The sequence below is a fragment of the Hippocampus bargibanti genome, linkage group LG10, assembly GCF_051943395.1.
Source record: "Hippocampus bargibanti isolate YZ-2025 linkage group LG10, ASM5194339v1, whole genome shotgun sequence".
Taxonomy (NCBI): domain Eukaryota; kingdom Metazoa; phylum Chordata; class Actinopteri; order Syngnathiformes; family Syngnathidae; genus Hippocampus; species Hippocampus bargibanti.
In genome coordinates this window covers 10,473,468-10,498,627 of record NC_142743.1, presented here as the reverse complement: position 1 = coordinate 10,498,627, position 25,160 = coordinate 10,473,468, and the positions used below count along the sequence as shown (strand labels likewise).

The 25,160-nt window shown below is 40.1% G+C and overlaps 1 protein-coding gene across 2 annotated transcripts; it reads left to right on the top strand.

Moving 5' to 3' along the window:
* Nucleotides 1–1,263: 1,263 nt before the first annotated feature.
* Nucleotides 1,264–11,424, top strand: LOC148892375 (platelet-derived growth factor subunit A-like). Of its 2 annotated transcripts, none has more exons than XM_089005905.1 (6): nucleotides 1,264–1,605; nucleotides 1,838–1,934; nucleotides 7,074–7,181; nucleotides 8,463–8,656; nucleotides 9,850–9,976; nucleotides 11,101–11,424. In XM_089005905.1, exons 1-6 carry the CDS (start codon nucleotides 1,543–1,545, stop codon nucleotides 11,109–11,111), a joined length of 600 nt encoding a protein of 199 aa, XP_088862031.1. In that variant the 5' UTR covers nucleotides 1,264–1,542; the 3' UTR covers nucleotides 11,112–11,424. The 2 variants fall into 2 exon arrangements, with proteins under 2 accessions (XP_088862031.1, XP_088862030.1); XM_089005904.1 differs by having other exon boundaries at nucleotides 1,835–1,934.
* Nucleotides 11,425–25,160: the final 13,736 nt, after the last annotated feature.

Below are 25,160 nucleotides of genomic sequence, written 5' to 3'. Positions count from 1 at the left end.
GTTTCTGTTGGGAGGGTTCTTCACTTGTGACAGGATAAATGGGAATTAATTGGACAAATGTTTGGTCCAAATTCCCTGGAATCCCCCCTCCTCTCCATCTCTCTCTCTCTCTCTCTCTCTCTCTCTCTCTCTCTCTCTCTCTCTCTCTCTCTCTCTCTCTCCTTTCTCTTTCCTATCTCGCCCACAATCACGCACAAACATACACTCACATACATCCCCGCACAACTTCACTTTAGTGGGAAGAAACTCTCTGATAGTACCCTTTCCCATTCCGTTCCTGTGTTGAACCCTCCTTACACACAGACACACACACGCACACACACACACACACACAACATATATGTATTTTTTCCTTCAAAAATATAGGTAATTTTTGGGGTTGTCTGGCCTTGTGTGGAAACGAATTAACTCACTCACTGCCAGATGTGCAAAAATGTGGCCACTCCAGTGCCAGGGTTTTTGTCATTTTCACTCAAATTGCAGGACCCACAGAATATTGAATTTTAGAACTGCATCAACATCCAATACAGCGTTAGAAACCCTAGACTTTCTTCTTTCATCGGAAAAAGAGTTAATTCTTAAATTATCTGGGTCTGGGGTTACATGAGCTTGAAATGGGGGCATCTGCCCAAAATATAATGCAATACATACAAATTGGTTGATATAGCGCTTTAGCAACTCTTGAAGCTGGAACAAACCACGAACAAGGGGAAAATGGAAATGCTGCCCCCTTGTGGAAAAAAAAAAAAACATTGCCAGAGGCCATGGCCAGCGCTTTATCAGCAACCAAGCATGAAAAAACAAAACCCGGACAAATTCGGGTATGGCGATCTACGTCATATTTTCAATTCCAAAATAAAGCTGTGAATAGCAGTGAATGAGTGGGTGGTGTTTTCGTTCATGTCATTGGGGAAAGATATGAACGTTTTAATTCACGACCGGCAAATTCGTCGCGACACTCATTGACGAGTTTCAGTACTAAATACAGCACTGATCAACGCACAAAACACGTTCATTTGTTTTCGTTATTCGCGACTTAATCTTAACAAATTTGCTTGTAGACCGGTACTCAATAGTAGAGCCAACAATTTGCTTTAAAACTATTAAAATACTCAAATTTCCACAACGTGTCTACACCGTAAAGCTCGTCTGCTTGATTTTATGTACTGGAGCCCGCTTCGGAGGAGCGCGCCCCCGATTTCTTTTTCTTTTTTTTACCACGAGCACGCGCACAGTCACTTTCAGCGACCGAGACGTCTGGAGTTCAGTTGCATGTAGAGAGCTGGCCGGGCCACCTAACCCATACGTTTGGATCATTGATTTTAGTGGATTATAACGAGAAACCGGGGTGGCTGAAGGATTTCACGGCATTACTTTTTAAGAGGAAGAATAAAGGAGAACCAAGCAACTCCATTCTTCTGGGAATACTTTGTTCTCCTGAGGCATGGTTGTCGGCTACGGCCGAGAGCAGGGAGCAACACCCGGGCTCCTTCAGTGTACCCTCGCCCCTTCGCGGAGCCTCCCTAGCGGATCCGAGAGGAGATGAGACCCGCGTTCTACCAGCTCCTCGCCGGCTGCCTCTGCCTGTTACAAGCCGCTGCTGAGGTAATTCTACCAGAAAGTGGCAGGTTCATCTTCACAAAATTCGTTTGAATTATTTAACTGAACTTGACACATTTCAAATGACAAAAATGAACATTGACGTTTTTTTAACCCAAAAACAATAATCCAAGTTAACTTGAGTGACGAATATGTTTGTGCGAAACGCATAACTGCGGAAGTGTTCGACTACCTCTCAATAAAACACCGACTTTCTCTGTCACTCTCCTTCCAGCAGGAGTCTCACATTCCCCGGGAACTTGTGGAGCGGCTCTCCCGTAACGACATCCGGAGCATCAACGACCTCCAGCGGTTGCTCGAGATAGACACCGTAGGTAAAAATGTCTTCGCTGTTCTTTCTTAATAACGATAAGAATTGATAAAGAAAAGATAAAACAGAAAATATAAAAAAGGCTATGGCAACTAGCAAAACACTGAAATGCTATATTTTTAGCTAAACATACCGTCGTATAAATGGCCTAAAATTAAAATCTACATATATCAGTGTAAAATAACACTCAAATTAAACATAACCATACATGTTAAATTTCAGAAATCATAAATCGTGAGATTTTCATACTCGCGTCTCTGTGGTGCGTATTAAAATAATGTGAGCATTACAAAAGTGTAAATTAGAAGTAAATAAAGCACACAAATGCCTTCATTTTTGTTACACATTCAATTAGCATAAAAATGTATTTTGTTTTTTACATTTTCTTTTGTTTCACCTTCCAAATTATTGTGAGTATTGTGGTCAAAATCGGGAGTATCCCTACCATCGTGAGACTTAACATGTATGTGATAAGAATTGTTGTTAAAAAGAAAAGATACAACATAAAATGCAAAAAAAAGACTATTGCAACTAGCAAAATACTAAAATGCAATATTGTTAATTAAACATACAGTCGTATAAAAGGCCTAAAATAAAAATGTACGAATCAGTGTGAAATAACACTGAAATGAAACAAGTAAAAACTGAGAGCTATAAATAATGCTTTTAGTATAAATGATAGCATTAATAAAACTTTTGCTTTCACATGTAATTTACACCTGCTCCATTAATATTAAACAAAAAAGGTGACAATAAATATTTTTAAAAATGTAGTATGAATACAAATCTGTAATAATAATGGTCATAAAAGTCAAAGTCAGCATTTATTGTCAAATATGCTAATATGCATGACATACAGCACAGATGAAATTACTGTCCTCTCGGACCCAGCATGCAAGGCACTTTAACAAACATAATAACTAGGGCATGGAAAATCCTACTGGACCCTCCGCACCCTGCCCACCACCTTTTCCAGCTACTCCCCTCAGGCAGGCGCGACCGATTTATGTGCACCAAATCCAGCAGACATTTAAACAGCTTGATGGAATGGAACTGTATAGTGACACTGCAATTTTTTGATGATGATACTAGTGCAGCGTGTTCTACCGGAAACAAATTCCTTGTGTGTTCTACATACTTGGCAATAAAGATGATTCAGATTCTGATAAACATGAAACCCCAATTTGCCGGGAGAGGGGAGCCGCTGCGTGTTCACGCGCCGCCATCCTGGGAAAAACAAAAATAACAAATAATATGACACCACAAAGACACAGAGAAAATTGTCTGAATAAAATAAAAATATGTAAAATAAAAAATGTCATTCAAGACAAAGAATAAAACTAAGACAAAATTGTGCATGAGAAACTTTAAAACAATACACTGAAAAAAAATCACTCTATATCAAAAAACAAGATACCAATACAAAGTATAACAACGTACAAGTCACAAAACTGTACTTTTTTAATGTAACATTAATTAAAAACAATTTAATTTTAGAAATCACAGAAAATAGTATCATTTCCATGAAACAAAAAATCATGCAAATAAAATAACTTCCAAATCTAAAAGCATAGGATGAATGCTATGAAATTCCCACTACATGTGTGCAGCATGAGCCTCTCAAGCTGAATGCGTTAAGGCCGCCCCTCCTTCCCAATCAGTCAGGCAAGTGGCATGAAAGAACAAATTGGATGTATTTGTACGGTTGTCTCAGGGAAATGATGCTGTCCTCTCAACTCATTACGACGATGTTGCTAAGACGCCGACTTGCCCCGACTTGCTCTTTACACTTTGGTTGAACCCTGTAAACTTGTGAGCTGCTTGCCAAAACCTAGACGAACGATTTGGAAAAGTAAAAGCGGCATTTCAGCAATTCAAAGCAGAACTTGGAAGGCTTGAGAGGATTTCGCTCGTGGGACTCAAAGCTAAGACGCTTGTTGAAGATGTCATGGAGATCGCACATTGTCGCTAAGGCTAACATTCATGTGCACATGCACCCAATTTCAGAGAGTTAGGCTACTGTCACATATAGATTAACAAAAATGTATACTTTTTAGTCAATAATTGTAGGATCAATCGTGGGGAAACATCACATCCGGTGATCTTAGTACAGTAACATGGCTTGGATTCACATCGATAGGTTGTTTTGACATGTGCCACCATGTTGGAAATTGACAATTTTTTTGTGACGGTGATTTTATAATGCTTGAACAAAGAATCCTCCCCATCTCAACCGGAGACATGGTAGATGAAGAAATACTGTTTACTAAATGGAAAACTAGTGAGCAAATAAATATCCTCTTTTAAAGGATAACCGACGTCACTTTTTTGTTTCCTAACTGACATCAGAAAAACGTTTTCAAGCATCTAAAATACCCAAAACACGCGAGCTGATATTTTTTGTCAAATGCAAAACACCAATAAAAAGGAGTTAAAGTGTCCCAAAACTACTTCAAAATGTCCCCGGAAATGGCTAGTTTCTGAAAGTCCCGCCCCTTGTTCATGATGTCACGCCAGTACGTCTTGCCTTGCTCGAGAATCAAAACAATGGCTTCAGATTCGGAGAATATGCTTTCTTGTTACTCATCCAGTTATGAATATGATTCAAATAGTTCTGAAGAAGAAAGCATACATGTTTGCAATCGATGAAAGAATTTATTCCATGTCATTTTGAGGCATCAGGGCTGGGAAATGTCGCACCCAAAAAAGGAAGAAAATGGCGACAAAGCCGCGTAGGGAATTAATCAGCCCGTTTCCACAGGCTGATTAATTCCTTACTTTTTGGTCCTACATGACGTTTTCAGACCAAAGTACAGCAAAATGCATTGACGTGATGGAAGGACTGCTACAATGTGTCCTTTTTTCGGTCAGGGGCATTCCTTCAGTGACGTAACGTACGGACTCGTCATCAACTCAAAAACAAGACTTCCGGAATATTCAGCGCGAGTCTTACAATGTAAAATATAGCTATATGCGGTGGAATCTTTGTAAAATACGCTCAGTAGAATTCATTTCAAGCCATTACAAATGGACACAACTTGACCGGAGATCAGATGTACAGATACATTGTGAGTTTGTGTGTGTGTATGAATGAGGAGATAACCTCTACACAAAAAAAGCTTTTCCAGAGCATAAATGGCAACTCTGCTGATTCATTTTTCACGTGTGGTGCCACCATTAATCCTGGCATTATTGACATGGAAATGTGTAGTGTGATGCCCCCCCTTGCCTAGTGGGAGAAGGGGGGGTGGTCAAGTGGCTCACTTCATTATGCTGTTGTCACGCTGCCCATTATTTGGTCTGCGCTGCAAGGTCACTACGTTGCCATGTATAATTCATGGCGGAATTCCTGCACGTCAGGGTTGAGGTTGAGATCAGCCAAACTAGAGGGGGGGTATTTATAATTATTTTTTGGGGGGCGGGGGAGATGCCCTGACATGCAAGAGATTCTTTGTTAGGTACACCTGTGCAATCCAAAAGAATAAGGAATCTATAAGAGATCATTGTCGCCAGGGGTGAACTGATCATCTCTACAGTGGCTAATGTATTTTCGGACTGATGCAATGCTATTTAATTACAGTATATTCCTCCATTTTAACTAATTCACTGCCAGACATATGCAAAATGTGTCTACTCCAGTGCCAGGGTTTTTGTCATTGTCACTTGAATTCCAGGACCCACATAATATTGAGTTTTAGTACAAGATAAACATTCAATACATCGTTAGAAAGCTTTGACTCTTTTCTTACAAAAAAAGTTCATTCCTAAGTTATATGAGTCTGGAGTTACATGAGCTTGAAATGAGGGTGGCTGTCCAAAATATAATGCAATACATACATATTGGTTTATAAAACGCTTTAACAACAGCTGAAGCTGGAACAAAGCGCTAATATGGAAAAAGGAATTGATGCCCCCTTGTGGAACAGAAAAAAAACATTGCCAGAGGCAATGGCCAGCACTTTATCAGCAACCAACCATGAAAAACCAAAACCCAAACAAATCCAGGAATGCCGCTCTATGTCATATTTTCAATTTCCGAATAAATTCGTGAATGTCAGTGAATTAGTTAATTTAAATCAACATGATTCATAGAGCGCTTGAAAATGCCCACAATTGAGGGGACCCATTAAACAAGTTACAACATAGACAGCAAGTAAAAAATTTCTTTTTACGGGCTGTTTTGAATCGACCATCAGAATCTTAGTATCACAACATGGCGGAGAAGTTGTTGTTTATCATACAATCCACAGTCGTATTTTCATGAAATTAAACCCTTGGTCAGCACATTCATAATACTGTACAACCAGGAACAAACATGTAAAAAGCAACTTTTAGAATAGTAAATAATTATGTATTGTTGTTTTTTTTTGTGTATGTCAAGCGTGTCAAACTTATTTTTTAACGTATTTCTTTCGCATTGTAGTTAATGTTTCCTCTGAATTTGGGGAAAACCGTTGGAATGTTTCATCCACATTACATTCAGAACGCACAAAAAATAATGAATAACTAGTTTTCAAATGTGAAGTCCAAATTAATAACTGTTATTGTGGTTTACACAAGCCAATTTGAAATTTTGGTTCGCACTTCAGCAAGCATCATCATGGAATTTCACTAATTTGATTTGCTCGCACCGGCCGAATAAAAAGATATGGCGGACCCGATTTGGCCCCCAGGCCTTGACATTGACACCTGTGGTGTATATCATTGTGCTTTTTAGATATCACTTAAATGAATGAGCCATTAATGCCAGCATGCAAAATGATTGACTGTTAGCTATCAAATTCACGAGACAGATGTACACGATGACCAAAACGCCAGCAAATAACCCGCAAAGTTAACTTGGATTAATCACATGTGTTTTCATGACCAGCAAGCAAACACATGTGCTCCCCCTAAGTGAGTTATCGTAATCTCATCAAAGCCCTGATTGATGCTTGCCTATATGTGTCATGACATCTGTGTAATGAATTGACGAGGAAACATCTCCTCACTTCCCGAACTGAAATGTTGCATGTTTCACGCTACAACGCAAGATGGCAATTGAGAATTCGGCTTGTGTAGGTCAGTAGGCACAAAGTTAGACAAAATTCTAAAAAAGTACAACGTGCAACACACTGATGTGTTGTTTTGTCTTCCCGTCCAGAAAACGAAGCCATCGAGGAGACCAAACACCACTATGACAAGGTCTTCTCTCACGCCTTCCCGGAACTCAAGCAAGAGCAAACACATGAGCGTTACAAGCGGAACGCCCGTGAGTGCGACACTGAACACACACATGCACAGACTTGATGCGCAAACATTGGACATGTGACGTCATGGCGAAGAAGCTATGTGCGTTCCAGACATGGCGGAACAGGATAATCAATGCTGAGACGTTCATATGTAGACGAATGGATGATACAGACGCTCCCCAACTTACAAACATTAGATTTACGAATAACAGTACATACGAACATTTTTGCAGGTACAGTATGTCAAAAAATGTTCGGACAGGCCACGATTGGCTGCGTAGAGTATGTGAGCGGGGAAAAATTCCTCTTCCCCGTTGACACTCCAGGAGGATGTGATGCATAACAAAAAGTAATGGATGATGGCACGTCATTCAGTAGCGACGTGTCCGCAGCTTCAATAATGGCTACAGTAGGTGTGAATTTATTTGACGACTATTAGAGCGTTTGTGTTTCAGACTTCCCCGTTCAGTGTTTGACTTAAACTACATTCTATACTAAATATAGCACTGAAGCAACTTACGAACAAATTCACCTTAGGGACAACCGATCGGAACGTATTTCCTTCATAAGGTGGGGAGCGTCTGTACAGGTGGACCCATGTCAATCAATCAATCAAACTTAATTTATATAGCACTTTTCAAACTGCATATTACACCCAAAGAAAGAAAAATGGGTTTAACATTTACGACAGGCTCATAGTATAGTACATACAGTATAGTAGTAGTATATACTAGTACCTCAAAACCCATCTGTTTAAAATTGCCTTCAGTTTATTTTAATCAACTCTTTTATTATTTATCATTTTATTTATGGTTTTATTGTTCTGGTGTTTATTGTTCTTTTAATTGTAAAGTGTCCTTGGGTGCTTTGAAAGGCGCTTGGAAAATTAAATGTATTATTATTATTATTATTATTATTATTATTATTATTATTATTATTATTATTATTATTATTATTATTGTGATTATTAATAGTAGTAGTAGTGGTATGTTTTGAAAGGTGCTTAGAAATTAAATTTATTAATATTATTATTATTTTTATTTACAATCTTCTTCTTTTCCTTTGGGTGTTTCCCTTCAAGGGGTCACCACAGCAAATCAGTGTCCTCCATTTTTAGAGGTTTGATCCGCATGTTTGTTTTGGCCAAGCTTTTACGTCGGCTGCCCTTCTTGACACAACCCTCTGTATTTATCCGGGCTTGGGACCGGCACAAGAAGACTTATGTCCCTTTGTGGCTACAGAACAAGCAACTCTATTTACAATCAAAATAAATACAATTGTCTCTTGGTTGCCTCCTGCAGTTGTGGAGGAGGCTTTGCCTGCGGGCTGCAAAGTGCGCACCTCCATCTACGAGATCCCTCGCAGTCAGGTGGACCCCACCGCCGCGAATTTCATCATCTGGCCGCCATGCGTGGAAGTGAAGCGCTGCACGGGCTGCTGCAACACCAGCAACATGCGCTGCCAGGCGGCCCGCAAGCACTACCGCACCGTCAGGGTAAATGGATGAGCTACACGAGTGTTTTTCAGTTTGGAGTTAGCCAAGGAAGACTAATTGATCGGATTGTATCGGAACAGCAATAGGCTGATGGAGATCTGAAGATTTGATACTTGACTAGGTGGATTTTTTTATTGTCTTTGCATTTCTGTGATGTTTTTTTACACATAAATTAGCACTTTTTATTTTTTTTTCTTCAAAAGACCATATTTGACCATACTTAACTTCCGCAGAGGTTCCGGGTTCAATTACAGCTTCGGCTTCCATGTGTGGAGTTTGCATGTTCTCGCCAGGCCTGCGTGGCTTTTCTCTGGGTTCTCTGGTTTCCTCCCACATTCCGAAAGTGTGCATGGGAGGCTGATTGGACACCCTAAAAAATTGTCCCTGGTTGTGAGCGTGAGCGTGGATGGTTACTTGCATGTGTGTGCCCTGCGATTGTCTGGCAACCGGTTCAGGGTGTCCCCCGCCTACTGCCCGAAGATAACTGGGACAGGCTTCAGCACCCGACATGACCCTTGTGAAGATGATGGATGGATGGGTGGTTGGATGGATAGATTGGTGGGTGGTAAAATGGGTTTGGGTGGATGAGTGGATGTTAGATGGGGGATGGATGGGTGGATGGTTAATGGGTGGCTGGATGGGTTTGGGTGGATGGATGGATGGATGGATTTGGCTTTATTAGTCTCGCAGTGGATAAATTTACATTTCACAGCAGCAAAGTGATGAAAGGAATGAAATGGATGAGTGGATGGATGGATGGATGGATGGATGGGTGGGTGGAGGGGTTTGGGTAGGTGGGTGTATAGATGGATAGGTTGTTAGATGGGTGGATGTATGGGTTTGGGTGGATGAGTGGATGGTTAGACGGGGCGATGGATGGATGGGTGGGTGGGTGGATGGAGGGATGGATGGAGGGATGGATGGATTGGTGGGTGGATGGATGAGTTTGGGTGGATGAGTGGATGGTTAATTAATGAGTGGATGGTTAATGAGTGGATGAATGGATGCGTGCATGGTTAGATTGTTGGAGGGTTAGATGGGTGGATGGATGGATGGATGAAAATATTGTTTTCAGAAATACTACTACTTTCCAGCTTACCACGTCAAATGTTGAGAATTTTTTTAAATGGTGGGGAAGGAGTATCTTGAACTAGATCCGCCTCTGCATATCATCTTCCATTTTTTTAATCCAGGTAGCCAAGGTGGAGTATGTACGACGCCGACCCAAATTGAGGGAGGTGCAAGTGCAACTGGAGGACCACCTGGAGTGCACGTGCGCCCACAGGCGACAACTCGGTCCAAACTCCAGCGCAGACAACGGTGAGTGAAAGCCTCAGGGAGGTATTTACGGTTCTTTTCCTTTCTCTGTGCGCGTTTCCTCATTTCGCACTTTGACGAACGCGCACAATGATGTGCACGGACACCTCCCAGAGGACCCACTTCCTGCTCCCGGGAACAAAGTGGTTTTTAGTATCACACAGGAAAGCGACCTGCAGCTGACCTATCAGCTTGCTGACTCGTGGCAATCAATAAATAGACTTTCATTATTACGATAATTATGATTCTTATCTGTCGGTAAAATATGGCCCGTGGACCCCAAATGGTCCGCTCTTTGATTAAACTCGGCCCATCAAGACTGGTTGAATATATTTTTATTCGTTGATAATTGTTATTTTTTTATTCATTCAAATGGTTCCTTATTTATTTTATATATTTCCTTCAAACGGTTGAACCCCATTCCCACTTGTAGTCCAACTCAGAATAACGGAGAAAATGGACGAATGGATGGAAGCTTCTAGAGAAAACACAGATTTGTAACTGTAGACAGACAGACTCGGACTATCAGAATCAGAATCATCTTTTTTGGCCAAATATGTACAACACACAAGGAATTTGTCTCCGGTAGAACACGCTGCACTAGTATCATCAAAAAAATTGCAAAGAGGCACTATACATATAAATTTGGGATATTGTTTAGAGAGTTAATGGTGACGGGGAAAGAAGCTGTTTAAATGTCGGTGTGCATGGATTGGTAGTGCCTGCCTGAGGGGAGTAGCTGGAAAAGGTGGTGGGCAGGGTGCAGAGGGTCCAGTAGGATTTTCCGCGCCCTTGTTTTGATTCTTGCAGTGTGCAAGTCCTCGACAGTGAGTCGGGGCGGTGTCAATGATTTTTTTTTTCTGCCGTCCTAAATGTCCATTGAGGAGGGATTTTGTCCATCTTTTGGGCCGCGCCGAACCAAACCGTGATGGAAGAACACAGGATTGATTCGATGACAGCCATGTAGAAAATATCGGAGCACCTCTTGTGGCAGGCCATGCTTTTTTAGCAGCGTCAGGAAGTACATCCTCTGTTGGGTCTTTCTCAGGATGAAGTTGGTGTCGTTTTTTTGCTCATTGCTTACACTGTAAAACGTCTTCGGTTTCCCCGTCTTTTTCTCCCATCAGGCATCAGGTGAACACATCGATTGTTAGTGAATCAATTGGGACAACGACAAGAACAGGACAAGGATATACTGCAGTCTTTTTTGAGCCTTCTAGCGTCATGCTTTGCTGAACTTTCCATCGAGGAAGTCACGCTGCCACTTTTTAGGACCTCTTGATGGATTATTTGACCCGCAAGGACGGGCAACCTACTAGCACGCTGTCGTTTCCTCGATGGATCAGAAATGAGGTGGGACTTCTTGTATATGGTAACCCGCTCATCCTCTCGGATTATAAACTGCGATGAATCCTCTCCAGAGGATATGATTAAAGTTTCATTGTTTGTTTGTTTGTTTTTTAGATAGATTTTGACATTTATCTTGCACATCATGTCCGTTCTTCATTCGTATAACCTATTTTTAACGTCAAAAAGTGGACATCCTCCAGATATGTAACCATTACTAATAAACTATTTATATGACAACATTTGTACCCGAAAGGCAATACACTCGTCCACAGTGTGCGTGCGTGCGTGTGTGTGCGCTCACGCGCATGTGTGTGAAGGAGATTATGCGCAGGATCATAATGTTGAGAAGCTAAAACCTCCACCCCGGGTTGTAAGTGAGAAACAGCACGCAACTACAAGTCCGCAGTAGAAGAATGCGGAAATGGAAGGTGACTGTTTGCAAAAGGTAACCCCATTTGTTTTTTTAATCATCTCCGCTTTACTTTTATGGGAAGTCAAACCACATGCACCTTTTTGTCAAAAACAACCAGCCTCCAAAAACACCACTAAGGGAGAACATGATAGCTGTGTTTCCGAAGCCGCAAAAAAAAAAAAAAAAAAGCACAAAAGTGTGATTGTTCAGCAAGTCACATCACATAAAGAGAGGGGGGGGGGGGGTGCCCACTCTCTTAATACATGGAAAAAAAGGCTTGGTTATGTTTCCACAGCGACTTTGGTACATCTAGCATAGTATATCTTTGTGCAGGGTAAAATTGCAAATCGTTTTGCTTGACTGTATCTGACGCAACATGATCTGAATCTGTGAACGAGTACAATGAAATCCAAAGATCTATCGCAAAAAAAAAAAAAAAAATCCGCCTGGCGTCGTAAAGCCTCATCAAAGATGAGATTCTGGGGCTGCTTTTCTACATCTGGCATCAAAGGGGGGTTTTGTATGAATGACATTTTCAGACCATGAGCGCAAGTTGAACATAAGATCAGGCATTTTTTACAATTTATCTGAATTTTCAATGCATGTTTTTTTTTCAGGAATACTATCTTTAACTCATTCACTGCCATTCACGAATTTATTCGGGATTTGAAAATATGAGGGAGAGCGCCATTCCCGAATTTGTTCGGGTTTTGTATTTTCTTGTTTGGGTGCCGATAAAGCGCTGGCCATGGCCTCTGGCAATGTTTTTTTTTTCCTTTCCACGGCGGCAGCACTCAGTCTGGAAGTAACACACACACACTAAATATATTGTCCAATGTAAAATGTAATGTGATACCCTATATACAGTATACCCAATATACAATACAGTGAGACCTCAACTTACGAACTTAATTGGTTCCCAGACAGAGTGTGTAAAGCGAAAAATATGTATCTAAAAAAAAATTCTGATAGGAAACCATTAACATGGGAATAATCCGTTCCCGGGTTTCCACAAAATATACTTTTCAACTAAATAAGCCTTAAAACTACACACAACATACCTTATCTTATGTATAATAAATGTGCTATTGTATTGTAATGAAAGAAACACACTGCATTGTATCATAAAGTCACTTTATATACATTTGTGATGTTCATTTATGGCTTGATGGAATGGCGTTGGAGGTCAAAGGGAATTGCTGTTTGGAAAGAGAGGCGCATTACATGAGGACTGTAATTAAAGAAATAAACTGTGCTGTAAAATAAAGTTTTATTTACCTTTTTGATGGTCGTTGATGGCTTATGGAAGGAGACTCACCTTCCATAAGGACTGTTGGTAACTTAACCTGTGGTGCTGTTCGGTCGTGTGCTTCCGCCGAAGATCACTCCGCCAGCCGTGATGGGTGTGTCTTATGAAAATAGTGCTTATTATAAGGTTTAATTTTCATAAATTTGATGTTTGTTAAGACGAAAGGTTTGTAAGATAAGGTGTTTGTAAGTTGAGGGGTCACTGTACATGAATTTGAAATATAAAATATACAGTAAAGTCTCGTTATATCAATATTCAAGGGAGTCCGAAAAAATATCGATATAACCGGGACTATCGATATATCCAACCTTGTTTGCATGTAATTTTCTCCGTGCGTGCATAGAAATAGTATCGATATAACCGGGACTATCGATATATCCGATATCGATATAACGAGACTTTACTGTATTGGGAAATGACATGGATGACACTATCTAAAATATGTTGCAATATATTCCAATTAATTTGTTGGAAAATATTAAAATTTTCTGCTATGCTGCTTGGACGCTGAGTGACCAGACACGTAAGTTATCTGCGAAGGCCAGCGACTCTAAATTAGGGGGTGTCACGTACACCAAAAATCCAGATGATTTATGTCCCTTGGTTTCAGTCACGGATTGGCTCACATATATGACCATCGAGGCAGAAAGCCACCCCTGTTGTCAAACCTCACAAAGTGACCCTCCACCCCCCACACCCCTTCACGTCTCCATCCCCTGCGGTTCTTCTTCTTTTGTTTCAGGCCAAAAAGCTTGCCTACTGTTTGCCGAGGCACAAAAGAAGAAAAAGCCATCTTGTGGAAAACGGAGACAGCGAGTCCACTTGAGTTCGAAGGGTGTGGTGGGCTGAGGGGGGGTTAAATACTTTTTAATGGACTCTGGAGTGGGAGGCTTGTTAAAGATGTGACGTGCTGATTGAGTGTCACTCATGGAACATAAACCCCACCACTCCCCCGCCCCTCTACCTCGTACAACAATCAAGGCAACCTATTTCAAAGGCTTGCCGTGAGATTAAGCCGTGCAGCTGTGAGCAAAGTCCGACGATGGTTTTGATGTTGCTCTGGCATGTTCCGCCCTCTTTAATCCCTCATAGTTGTGCTCGCATTTAGCGCAAAGCCATTAAGAGCCATTGTGATGCCAAAGAGCAGCAAGGAAAGGCCATGATCCAGCATATATATATATATATATATATATATATATATATATATATATATATATATATATATATATATATATATATATATATATATATATATACATATTGGTTTATATAGCGCTTTCGCAACAGCTGAAGCTGGAACTAAGCGCTAACATGAAAAAAGTGGAAATGCTGCCCCCTTCTGGAAAGAAAGACGACATTGCCAGAGGCCATGGCCAACGCTTCATTGGCACCCAAAAAAGAAATAAACAAAACTAGAACAAATTTGGGAATGGCGCTTTACGTCATATTTTTAATTCCTAAATACATTCGTGAATGGCAGTGAATGAGTTCAAATACTATTTTCTCTCCCTGAGGATGAGGTTGATCATTTTGATAAACCACCAATAATCGCAACGCTGCATGTCAAATTTCATGAATGGATGAGTTCAAAACAACAAAAGTGGCCAAATGCTTTTTTTTACTTTTGTCGTGTCAGCTAGCTAGTGCTAGGCTAAACATTCGACTTTTTTTCATGAGAACCACAGGCACCATGCTGACCACAGGCTAGCTTATAGCCTGAAAAGCATTGTTTGCCTCGCCGCCTTGCTTAGTGCTGTGTCAGTATGTGAGTCCACATAAACAGAGAGACTTCAAGGAAAGTTAACCATTTATTCCGTCTGTGCTTCACACTCTGCGACAGACATTTGCAGCACATGCTCCATGAAAGTTAAGTTTTAACATGGAGGTCAACTGAAGAACACAAACTGAACTGTTCTGTAAATTGTGGCATGCAGAGGATGTGTTTTTACGGGTGTCGCCATAGCTAGCTAGCTGACTGCAAAATCTTGTGGTAGAATTCGACATTGCAGACTAGCTAACTGCAAAATGCAGTGATAGATATCGAACAAATTGACACAGCTAGCTAACTGCAAAATGTAGTGGTAGAAATCGAACAAGTCATTCCAACTACAGTGATAACTCGGTTTACGAACTTAATTGGTTCCCAGGAAGTGTGTGTAAGGCGCAAAGTTCGTCTGCCAAACATTTATTTCCTATAAGAAACCATTAAAAATGAGAATAATCCATTCCCAGGTCCCCATAAAACAATTTTCTTCTAAGTAAGCCTTAAAACTACACAACATATACCTTATTTTATGTATAATAAATGTGCTATTGTAGTGTAATTAAACAAATAAACTGTACTATATAATAAAGTGGTTTTATTTACCTTTGTGATGGTCGTTGATGTAGTTGCCTCTTGATAATATCCGATTGAAGTTGCCGTGCTTTCTCGGCGATCATACCCTCACTCAAACTGTCCCCTGCCAGCCGCTTTTTGTTAATCCAAATCAACAAAAGTTTTTCAACCTCTTCTATTGCCTGAGACCGTTGCTTAGACAACACAGAAACACCCTTAGCCACACGTAGCAATAGTCGACTTAGCATACTGGTACTAGGGATGCGAAGTCACACAAACGCACACCTCGTTCATGTTTTTCGATGATATCCTTCTTCTGCTCGACCGTAATTTTCTTTTGTGTCCTCTTCGGTTTAACACTAGCCTGTGATGGGGACTTTTTCGGTCCCATAATAGCAAATGTACTCCACTCGATAGCAAACCACATCTGCACTCAAAGGGAGTGTGGAAAACTAGTCCGCCAGCCACCGTGGCGCTGTGTAGTCTGGTTCATGCGCCGAAAACTAGTTTGTACGCCAAGATTATATTCTAACGAATTTAATGTTCGTAAGGCAAAAAGTTCATGAACTAAAGTGTTCGTAAGCCAAGTTATCACTGTACCAGTAAGTGATTTACAATTACTATGCAAGATGGTCACAGATGCAAAGAAAAGCACAAAGTTGCTACACGGTGGGTGAGGAGTGACTTTTGCTTGACACCCAAGTGCGTCACTGGGTGCTGTTTTAGTCACACACCCAAACATTCTGGGAAACCAAAATGGCGAAATTTAATACTATCCCTTCACAAGTGAGTACTACGTACTTTTGTCCTTGTTTTCAACTTCTTCAAACATACAGAATGTATTTCGACACTGATTTGTAAGATTTCACTTTTACAGGATCTTAAAAGGGTCAAAAGGTCACGGTAGTTGACAGCAATTCCCCGTATGTAATCATTCCAAAATGATTTTGGGTATTTTTTTTGAAAACTTGAAAAGATATTCATACTTGCGTGAAACGCATGTGCTGGTGTAACAAGAGGATTATCTGCAGTTTGCACACGGGAAAGAGGTCACTTTATGAACCCGAGTGAGGCTCAAGAGATTATCATCCGGGGAATTAGCGGGACAGTGGAAAATGGAAACTTGACGGGAAGTTAAAAAAAAAATTAGACAGAGAGAAAAGGTTTACAAATGTATTAACAGAGGTATTTAAAGATGTGCAATGTTTAGATTTATTCAATCAGTTCTTATAAAATGACATCTATTTATTGATATCATTGACTCATTCACTGCCAGACGTGCAAAAATGTGTCCACTCTAGTGCCAGTTTTTGTCATTTTCACTAAAATTCCAGGACCCACAGAATATTGAGTTTTAGGACTTCATAAACGTTCAATGCAGTGTAAGAACCCTTAGACTCTTTTCTTTCATCAGAAAAAAGAGTTAATTCCTAAATGATATGGGTTTGGAGTTATATGAGCTTGAAAGGAGGACAGCTGCACAAAATAAAATGCAATACAGGTACATACATTTTGGTTTTTATAGCGCTTTAACAACATCTGAAGCTGGAATAAAGCACTAACATGGGGAAAAAAAGGGAAATGCTTCCCCCTCGTGGAAGGGAAAATGCATTGCCAGAGGTCTGGCCAGCGCTTAATCGGCACCCCCGCAAGAAAAAACAAAACCCGAACAACAAATTCGGGCATGGCGCTCTACGTCATATTTTCAATTCCTGAATAAATTCGGGAATGGCAGCAAATGAGTTAAGATTCATGAGATAAAGTATATAATATATTTATAGTACAATCTATTATCTTAAAAAGTAACATCTTAACCAGAAAATACAAAAACAGTCAAGGCCAAATTATATTCAATGTTTATTTTCTTGATTACTATTTTTTATTTTTATTTTTTATTATATACACTCATTCACTGCTATGCACGCATTTTTTCGGGAATTGAAAACGTAGAGCGCCATTTCCGATTTTTTTCAGGTTTAGTTTTTTTCTTGCTTGGGTGCCAATAACGCACTGGCCAGACCTCTGGCAATGTTTTCTTCCTTCCACAAGGGGCACCATTTCCCCTTTTTCCATGTTAGCGCTTTATTCCAGCTTCAGCTGTTGTTAAAGCACTATATAAACAAATATGTATCTATTGTATTGTATTTCGAACAGCCACCCTCATTTCAAACTCATATAACTCCAGACCCATATAATTTGGGTCTTAAAGGACAACCGACACCTCCGGACAAGTTGTGTCCATAATTTGTAAAATAACTTTAAATGACTTCTACTGAGCGCATTTTACAAAGATTCCACCTTATATAGCTATATTTCATGCTTTAAGACTCGCGCTGAATATTCAGGAAGTCTTGTTTTCGAGTTGAGACAATGCCTGACGTGACGTCATGTCATGAATGCCCCTGACAGAGAAAGCGACAGACAATGCATTTTGGGTACTTGGTTTGGTCTGAAAACATCATGTTGATCCGTGTTGATAGCGAAATTAGAAGGAAAAACACATCAATAACACGATGGTGAATCGTTGTGTGTCGCACCAATACTACCAATTGCGGTAACACGTATAGATGTGGACACAAATTCCCAGTAAACAAATCAGCCCATTTCCAATGGAGCTTGGGCGCCATCTTGTGCATTTTCTGGGCGCTACATTGGAGTCCAGACGGCTCGAATTGATGTGGAAGGACTTCTTTAATCGATTGCAAACATGTATGCTTTCCTCTTCAGAACTATTTGAATCATATTCATAACTGGATGAGTAACAAGAAATCATCTTCTCCGAATCTGAACTCCGTGAGCCCATTGTTTTGATTCTTGAGCAAGGCAAGACATCCTGGCGTGACGTCACGATCCGGGGGCGGGACGTTCTCAAAAATCCCCAATTCCGATGTCATTTTTTGGCAGTTTTTGGACAGTTTAAGTCATTTTTATTGGTGTTTTGCATTTGACTAAAAATATCAGCCTGCGTATTTTGGGTATTTTAGATGCTATAAAACGTTTTTCTGATGTCAGTTAGGAAACAAAAAATTGGTGTTGGTTGTCCTTTATGTCTTTTTTTTCTGATGAAAGAAGAGCGTCTAAGGTTTCTTACGCTGCATTGAATGTTTATGTAGTCCTAAAACTCAATATTCTGTGGGGCCTGCAATTTGAGTGAAAATTACAAAAACCCTGGCACCGGAGTGGACTTATTTTTGCACGTGTGGCAATGAATGAGTTAATTTGAAAAAAATATATAGAGTGTAATAATGTTTCAGGGCTCTTGAATACCACAAGATAAATCCAAGTGAACTTCAATGTAATGTAAAGGATAATTCAATCTGCCCTCAATTTTTGTTGACCTGCACATGTTTTGAAGTATTCAACATGAGATATATGGCGATTAAAAAAAGATGGGAACATTTTTAATAGGCAGAAAGATGACCCGGGAGGGCCTCGCGGGGTCACCAGGACGACAGTAAATCTTTCATTGAAGTCACATTTATAGAGCGGACACACATGGTGCAGTGAATGAAAGGTTTCCACAAGGAAGAAGCCCTGCTGTTATTCCAGATGAAGATGTTGATGATTATGATTTACACACAGTTAAAGAGGTTGAGACAATCATTAAACCCCTCACATCAATAATGGTTAGAAAGCAAGGCGAGGAAGTCTGTGACGATAATGAACCCTGCAAAGGATGGGAGGAAGCTTCACATCCTGCTTACAATTAGATTTGATTCTATTTGCTAATTAACCCATGACAAAGCCTCTTCCTAAGTTTATTTTGTAGGATTTCGTGTAGAAACAATCCCACACGCCCTTTAATTGTTTTAGTAATTTTTCTTGAGGTCGTGTTAGAAACAAATTATATTTACATTGTATAGCGCCTTAAAGGACAACCGACTTTGTTTCCTAACTGACATCAGAAAAACGTTTTATAGCATCTAAAATACCCAAAACACGCAAATCAAATGATAGTCTTGGTGCAACACACAACGATTCACCATCGCATTATTGATGTTTTCCTCCTAATTTCACGTTGGTTGTCTTTGAAGCGTGATGCTAGCAGAAGGCTAGCTAAACGAGCTAGCTAACCTACTGAGAGCTAGCTAGCTTGACAGCCAAATGGGTATTTTTCATGAAATGAATTGGATTGGATTAGCCTTTATTAGTCTCGCGGTAGAGAAATTTATATTTCACAGCAGGAAAGTTATGAAAGGAAGAAGAAAGGAAAGAAAGAAATAGGAAAAACAAAATACAGGAGCTGCTGGAAAGGCAGCAACTCTCGCGGCATCATCTTGAAGTCAAAAGAACAAAAAAAAATGAAATAACAGTTAATGGTCGTGGGTTGTCTTTTTTTGCAACTGGTGTTTCTTTTCCGTTATCTGTGCTTCAGGAATTCGAAACTCAAGGTCGTAGCAGGGCAAATCATGAGGCGGCACTTTTTAAGTCATTCACTGCCATTTCCGAATGTAGTCGGAAATTGAAAAGAATGACGTCGAGAGCCATTCCCAAATTTTTTCGGGTTTAATTTTTTTCTTCCGGGGTGCCGATATAGCGCTGGCCAGACCACTGGCTGGGCAGCATTTGTCTTTTGTAAATCCGCCCCCATTTCAGCCTCAGATAACTCCAGACCCATATATCATATTAAAAATATGATGTAGACCGCCATTCCCGAATTTGTTCGGGTTTTGGTTTTTCTTTCGGAGCCGATAAAGGGCTGGCCAGACCTCTGGCAATGCATTTTCCCTTCCATGAAGGGGCAGCATTTCCCTTTCTACCATGTTAGCGCTTTGGCCTAGCTTCAGCTGTTGTTAAAGCGCTATATAAATCAATATGTATGTATTGTATTTTGTATAGCCACCCCCATTTCAAGCTCATATAACTACCCATATAATTTATTCTGATGAAAGAAGAGAGTGTAAGGTTTCTTACGCTAAATTGAATGTTTCTGTATCTGTATGTAACTTAATATTCTGTGGGTCCTGCAATTTGAGTCAAAATGACAAAAGCCCTGGCACTGGAGTGGACACATTTTTGCACATCGTCTGGCAGTGAATGAGTTAAAGTGACTCTAAATGAAGTTGAATGTTTGTATTGGACTTCAATGTAGCATACTCAAAACAGGTGGCAAAAGAATATGGAAAAAAAAGGTTGATGATTAATTGAACCATACCGTTGGTTAAACAATTGGCGCTGCGTGACATCTTCAGGACGAAGGTGTCCATATGACGTCTTGAGTCACACGCTGAGGCAAGTACATCAATCAGCCCGACTTAAAAAAAAAAAAAAAACATCTGTCAGTCTCTAAAGCTTTCGAGGTGCCCAACACGTCCCCCCCCCTAACAGGACTCCTTTCCCGACCTTTGGCTCCCAACCTCTTGACCTGGGCTTTGTCCCGCCGTCAGGTGCCAGCTTGCTTTCCATGGGCATCGAGATTCCTTCAAGATAGTCCCACTCAAGGGGGGGGGGGGGGGGGGGTCTGTCTATTGTTCCTGCTGGACAAAGGAAGGAAGACCACCAATGGGACTTGCTGAGTCGTTACCCAGGCTGAATTTTGGACTGAGTTTTAAGCTCCACAAGCATCAGAATCAGAATCTGAATCATCTTGATTGGGCAAGTATGTAGAACACACAAGGAATTTGTCTCCGGTAGACGCTGCACTTGTATCATCGTTAAAAAATTGCAAAGAGGCACTATACAGATATATTAGAGACTTAATGGTGACGGGAGAAGAAGCTGTTTAAAGGACAACTGACGTTTCCGGACAAGTTGTGTCCATAATTTGTAAAATCACTTCAAATGATATCTTTTTTTGTTAGTTTTTAGATACTTTTAAGACTCGCGCTGAATATTCAGGAAGTCTTGTTTTTCAGTTGGTGAGGACGCCTACCGTGACATCACGTCGGAAATGCCCTTGACCGAGAAAGCGACACACAATGCATTTTGGGTACTTTGTTTGGTCTGAAAACTTTGTGTTGATGGTGAAATCAGAAGGAAAACACATAAATAATGCAATGGTGAATGGTTGTGTGTTGCACCAAGACTACTATTTGATACTGGTTGACACAAATTCCTAGCAGACAAATCAGCCCATTTCCAAGGGAGCTTGGGTGCCATCTTGTGCATTTTATGGGTGCTACATCGGAGTCCAGATGCCTCAAAATGAGACAGAAGGACTTCTTTAATTGATTGCAAACATTTATGCTTTCCTCTTCAGAACTATTTGAATCATATTCATAACTGGATGAGTAACAAGAAAGCATCTTCTCTGAATCTGAAGCAATTGTTTTGATTCTAGAGCAAGGCAAGACGACTTGGCGTGATGTCACGAACAAGGGGGCGGGACTTTCTGAATATCGCCATTTCTGAGTTCATTTTGTGGCAGTTTTGGGACACTTTAAGTCATTTTTATTGGTGTTTTGCATTTGACTAAAAATATCAGCCTGCGTGTTTTGGGTATTTTAGATGCTATAAAACGTTTCTCTCATGTCGGTTAGGAAACAAAAAATGGGGTTGGTTGTCCTTTTAATGTCTGCTGGATTTGGTGCGTGAGGGAAGTCGCTGGAAAAGGTGGTGGGCAAGGTGCCTAGGGTCCAGTCGGATTTTCCGCGCCCTTGTTTCGATTCTTGCAGTGTGCAAGTTTTTGAAAGTGGGTAGGATGCCAATGCCAATGATTTTTTTCCGCCGTCCTAACGGCCTTGTTTTTGCAACATCTTACCTGAAGAGATCAAAGTTCTCCATCTTTCCGTTTGGAATGTCTTCTCAGATCTCAGGGGAAAAAAACAACTTTGTCAAGCAGTTTTAGTATGAGCGCATTCTCTTCATCTTATGCCTCGTCGCTCCCTGTTTTTCGTCTCCTATTATTGTTTGTCAGGACGGCGTCAGAATTCCAAATCCGTGGATTTGCAGTGATCCCAAAACAAAAGTTATCTTTGTCCAAGAGGACGCTTGGGTCTTGCATTCATTTTCACATGGTGCACTTTGTTCTCGGTTGCCTCCGGCCTTATTATCCCCCCACACCTCCACCTTTTTCCTTGAGCTGGAACTCCTCCCTGGCCACCAGACGAGTGCGTGAATGTCCGTGGAGGAAAAAGGTAGCAAAAATTGGGGGCTAGAGATGTAAAGTTTCTTATTATTTTTGCCCCACTCCCCGTGCTCATTTTAACATTACGTCATAATAGCTATCTATTATTGATAGCTGATGTTAATTATATTGTGGGTCATTTTTACCTGGATGTAAAAATCCACGCAAAACCGTCAAATAATAGGTGACATCTGCCGCTATCTAGCTGGCTAGATTTTAGATATCTGCCTAGCTATTAGCTATCTATTATTGATAGCTGACCTTGATTATGTTGTTGGGCATTTTACCTGTATGTAAAAATCCACAGAAAACAGTCAAATAATATAGGTAACATCAGCAGCTATCTAGCTAGCTATCTATAAGCTAGCTGCGCATTTAGTTGGCTATCTATTAGCTATCTATTAGCTACTCAAATAAATAGAAAGCTAGCTGGCTAGCCAATGAAGAGTTAATAGCTAGCCAGGTGGCTGGCCAGATAGCTAATAGATAGATAGCTAGCTAGCTTTCTATCTCTTTCAGTTATTTCTGGGTTGAGTGAACGCTGGCGCGTGTAGCTGCCACTGCTCACCCACAGAAAAACTGATTCTGTGACTGTAAAGTAACATTGAGAGTTTTGAAAGGTGCTTATAAATGAAATCTATTATTATTATTATTATTATTATTAGTAGTAGTAGTAGTAGTAGTAGTAGTAGTAGTAGTAGTATTTCACAGGTCCATACAGTCAATGAAAAGAAAAAAGCATACAGCTCACTTTTACATCTGTTAATACGCAAGAGTAGTTCCATTTTAAAATAACAAAAACTAAGTGAGTAATGCAAAACATGTACGGACTAGTAATGCATTCAATAATACAACTGTATAACCATTTTTATAATATCATAAAATGAAAACTGAAAGAAAAGAGGAGAAAAAAAATTCATTCAAGACTCATCACGATTTCTGTGACGGAGGACTTTAAATGCAGGCTCAAATAGGACAAAGTAAAGAGAGTGGCTTGAAACAAATGATGAAAAAGTAAAGTTTATTATTAACTGACAAAAAAACAATTACAGACTCAATTTTGGGTTTCTTATCGACATGATTTTTCTGACATCTGGAATTGTGGGTAATATTTTGAGTTGGAGATTGACGAGAAACACATCACAGTGTTTTTTTTTTTTTCCTCCATCATTCTCAGTTACAACAAAGCAGTGGGAAAATGCGCCGAAACTGAGTCAAGCATGCACATTTGCTTGTTGGCTAAACAGCCTGAGGAAAAAGAAAGTAACATCCTGCCAAGGTGTGCGGCGCACGCACGTCTTTCAGTCCTCTATTCACACCCCAGTAATGTTCCTTCACATTTGGACTTAATAAACCGTGTCGCAAAAGCTAAAAAAACGGAGCCATGGTTTGATGGGGAAGCAGATGAAGAAAGCCAGAAGGATACATGGACAATGCAAACACTTTAACGATGTATTCTTTCTTGTCTTTTGTCTGCCGATGAAACACATCAGAGGTTGCCTTCTATCAGGACGGGAGCCGGTCGTTGACCCACGGCTCTGGTCATTGACCTGTACCTGGAGGCTGCACTTAGGTGGGTGACAAGGTCAGAGGAGACGCTGAACTGATGTAGCTTCCTGTCTGTTGATGTGAATGACCATGTGATAGTTTTGTGAAAACAATCATATAATAACACATTTCATTCACAGTTGTATAAATTTCATCATGTCTACTTGATATCTAATTTAAAACAGATTATTTTCTTACAGACAGTGTATTTTAGGTGTTCAATTACCTGACATAATAATAATAATAATAATAATAATAATAATAGATTTCATTCATAAGCGCCTTTCAAAGCTCTCAAGGTCAATTTACAGTCACTAGATAAGTTTTTCTGTGGATGAGCAGCGGCAGCCACACGCGCCAGCGTTCACTCAACCCGGAAGTAACTCAAAAAAAAAGCTAGCCAGCTAGCTAATAGATAGTATTTCAGTCACAATGAGACCCCCATGAACACTAGATTGGATTGGATTGCATTTGTCTTTATTAGTCTCTCAGTGGACACATACATTTCACTGCAGCAAAGTGAAGTGGTGTATTTTTATTATTAGTATTATTAGTAGTAGTAGTAGTAGTAGTAGTAGTAGTAGTAGGAGTAGTAGTAGTAGTAGTAGTATAACCGTGTTTGACGATGCAGCCAGTTTTCAAAATTCAATTTCTGTCAGAATCTGATGAGCAATAAAAATATCATTTTGTTCCGTCTCGGTGTGTGGCCCCGTGTTTGGGGACCATTTATTTGGAATACCAAACTAGGGTGGGGGCTAGTTGAGTCAGTTCAGGCTCATGCCTGTCAAGTGGTCCAGTTTTGTTTGGAGAGATAAATCCTGATCAGGGTTATGGGATAATAAAAATTGCGCTAGATATGTAAATAGTGTGATATTATAGCATCTTAGAATTGTATTTGCTCGTTTGTACCATGTAATAATAATAATAATAATAATAATAATAATAATAATAATAATAATAATCAGTGTCTGAAACTCATGCCAAAAAGTTAGCGGACACCCGGCCATAAAGTTGCCATTTTTCACAACTCGAAACACAATAAGACGACTAATCACGAAAAAAAAAAAATGGTGCTGACGTATAAATGATTTTTTAAAATTAAGGAAGTACGTACCACAAATGCTCCCTTGCTTGTCATTTGTTATCATGATGCACAATGTTTGC

What these genes read in the sequence shown, in the direction of transcription:
- LOC148892375 (XM_089005904.1), top strand. Translation starts at nt 1,543, where the DNA reads ATGAGACCCGCGTTCTACCAGCTCCTCGCCGGCTGCCTCTGCCTGTTA. An exon ending in GCTCGAGATAGACACCGTAG is followed by an intron (nt 1,935 to 7,073) that starts GTAAAAATGTCT and finishes CTTCCCGTCCAG; the next exon opens with AAAACGAAGCCATCGAGGAG. An exon ending in AGCACTACCGCACCGTCAGG is followed by an intron (nt 8,657 to 9,849) that starts GTAAATGGATGA and finishes TTTTTAATCCAG; the next exon opens with GTAGCCAAGGTGGAGTATGT.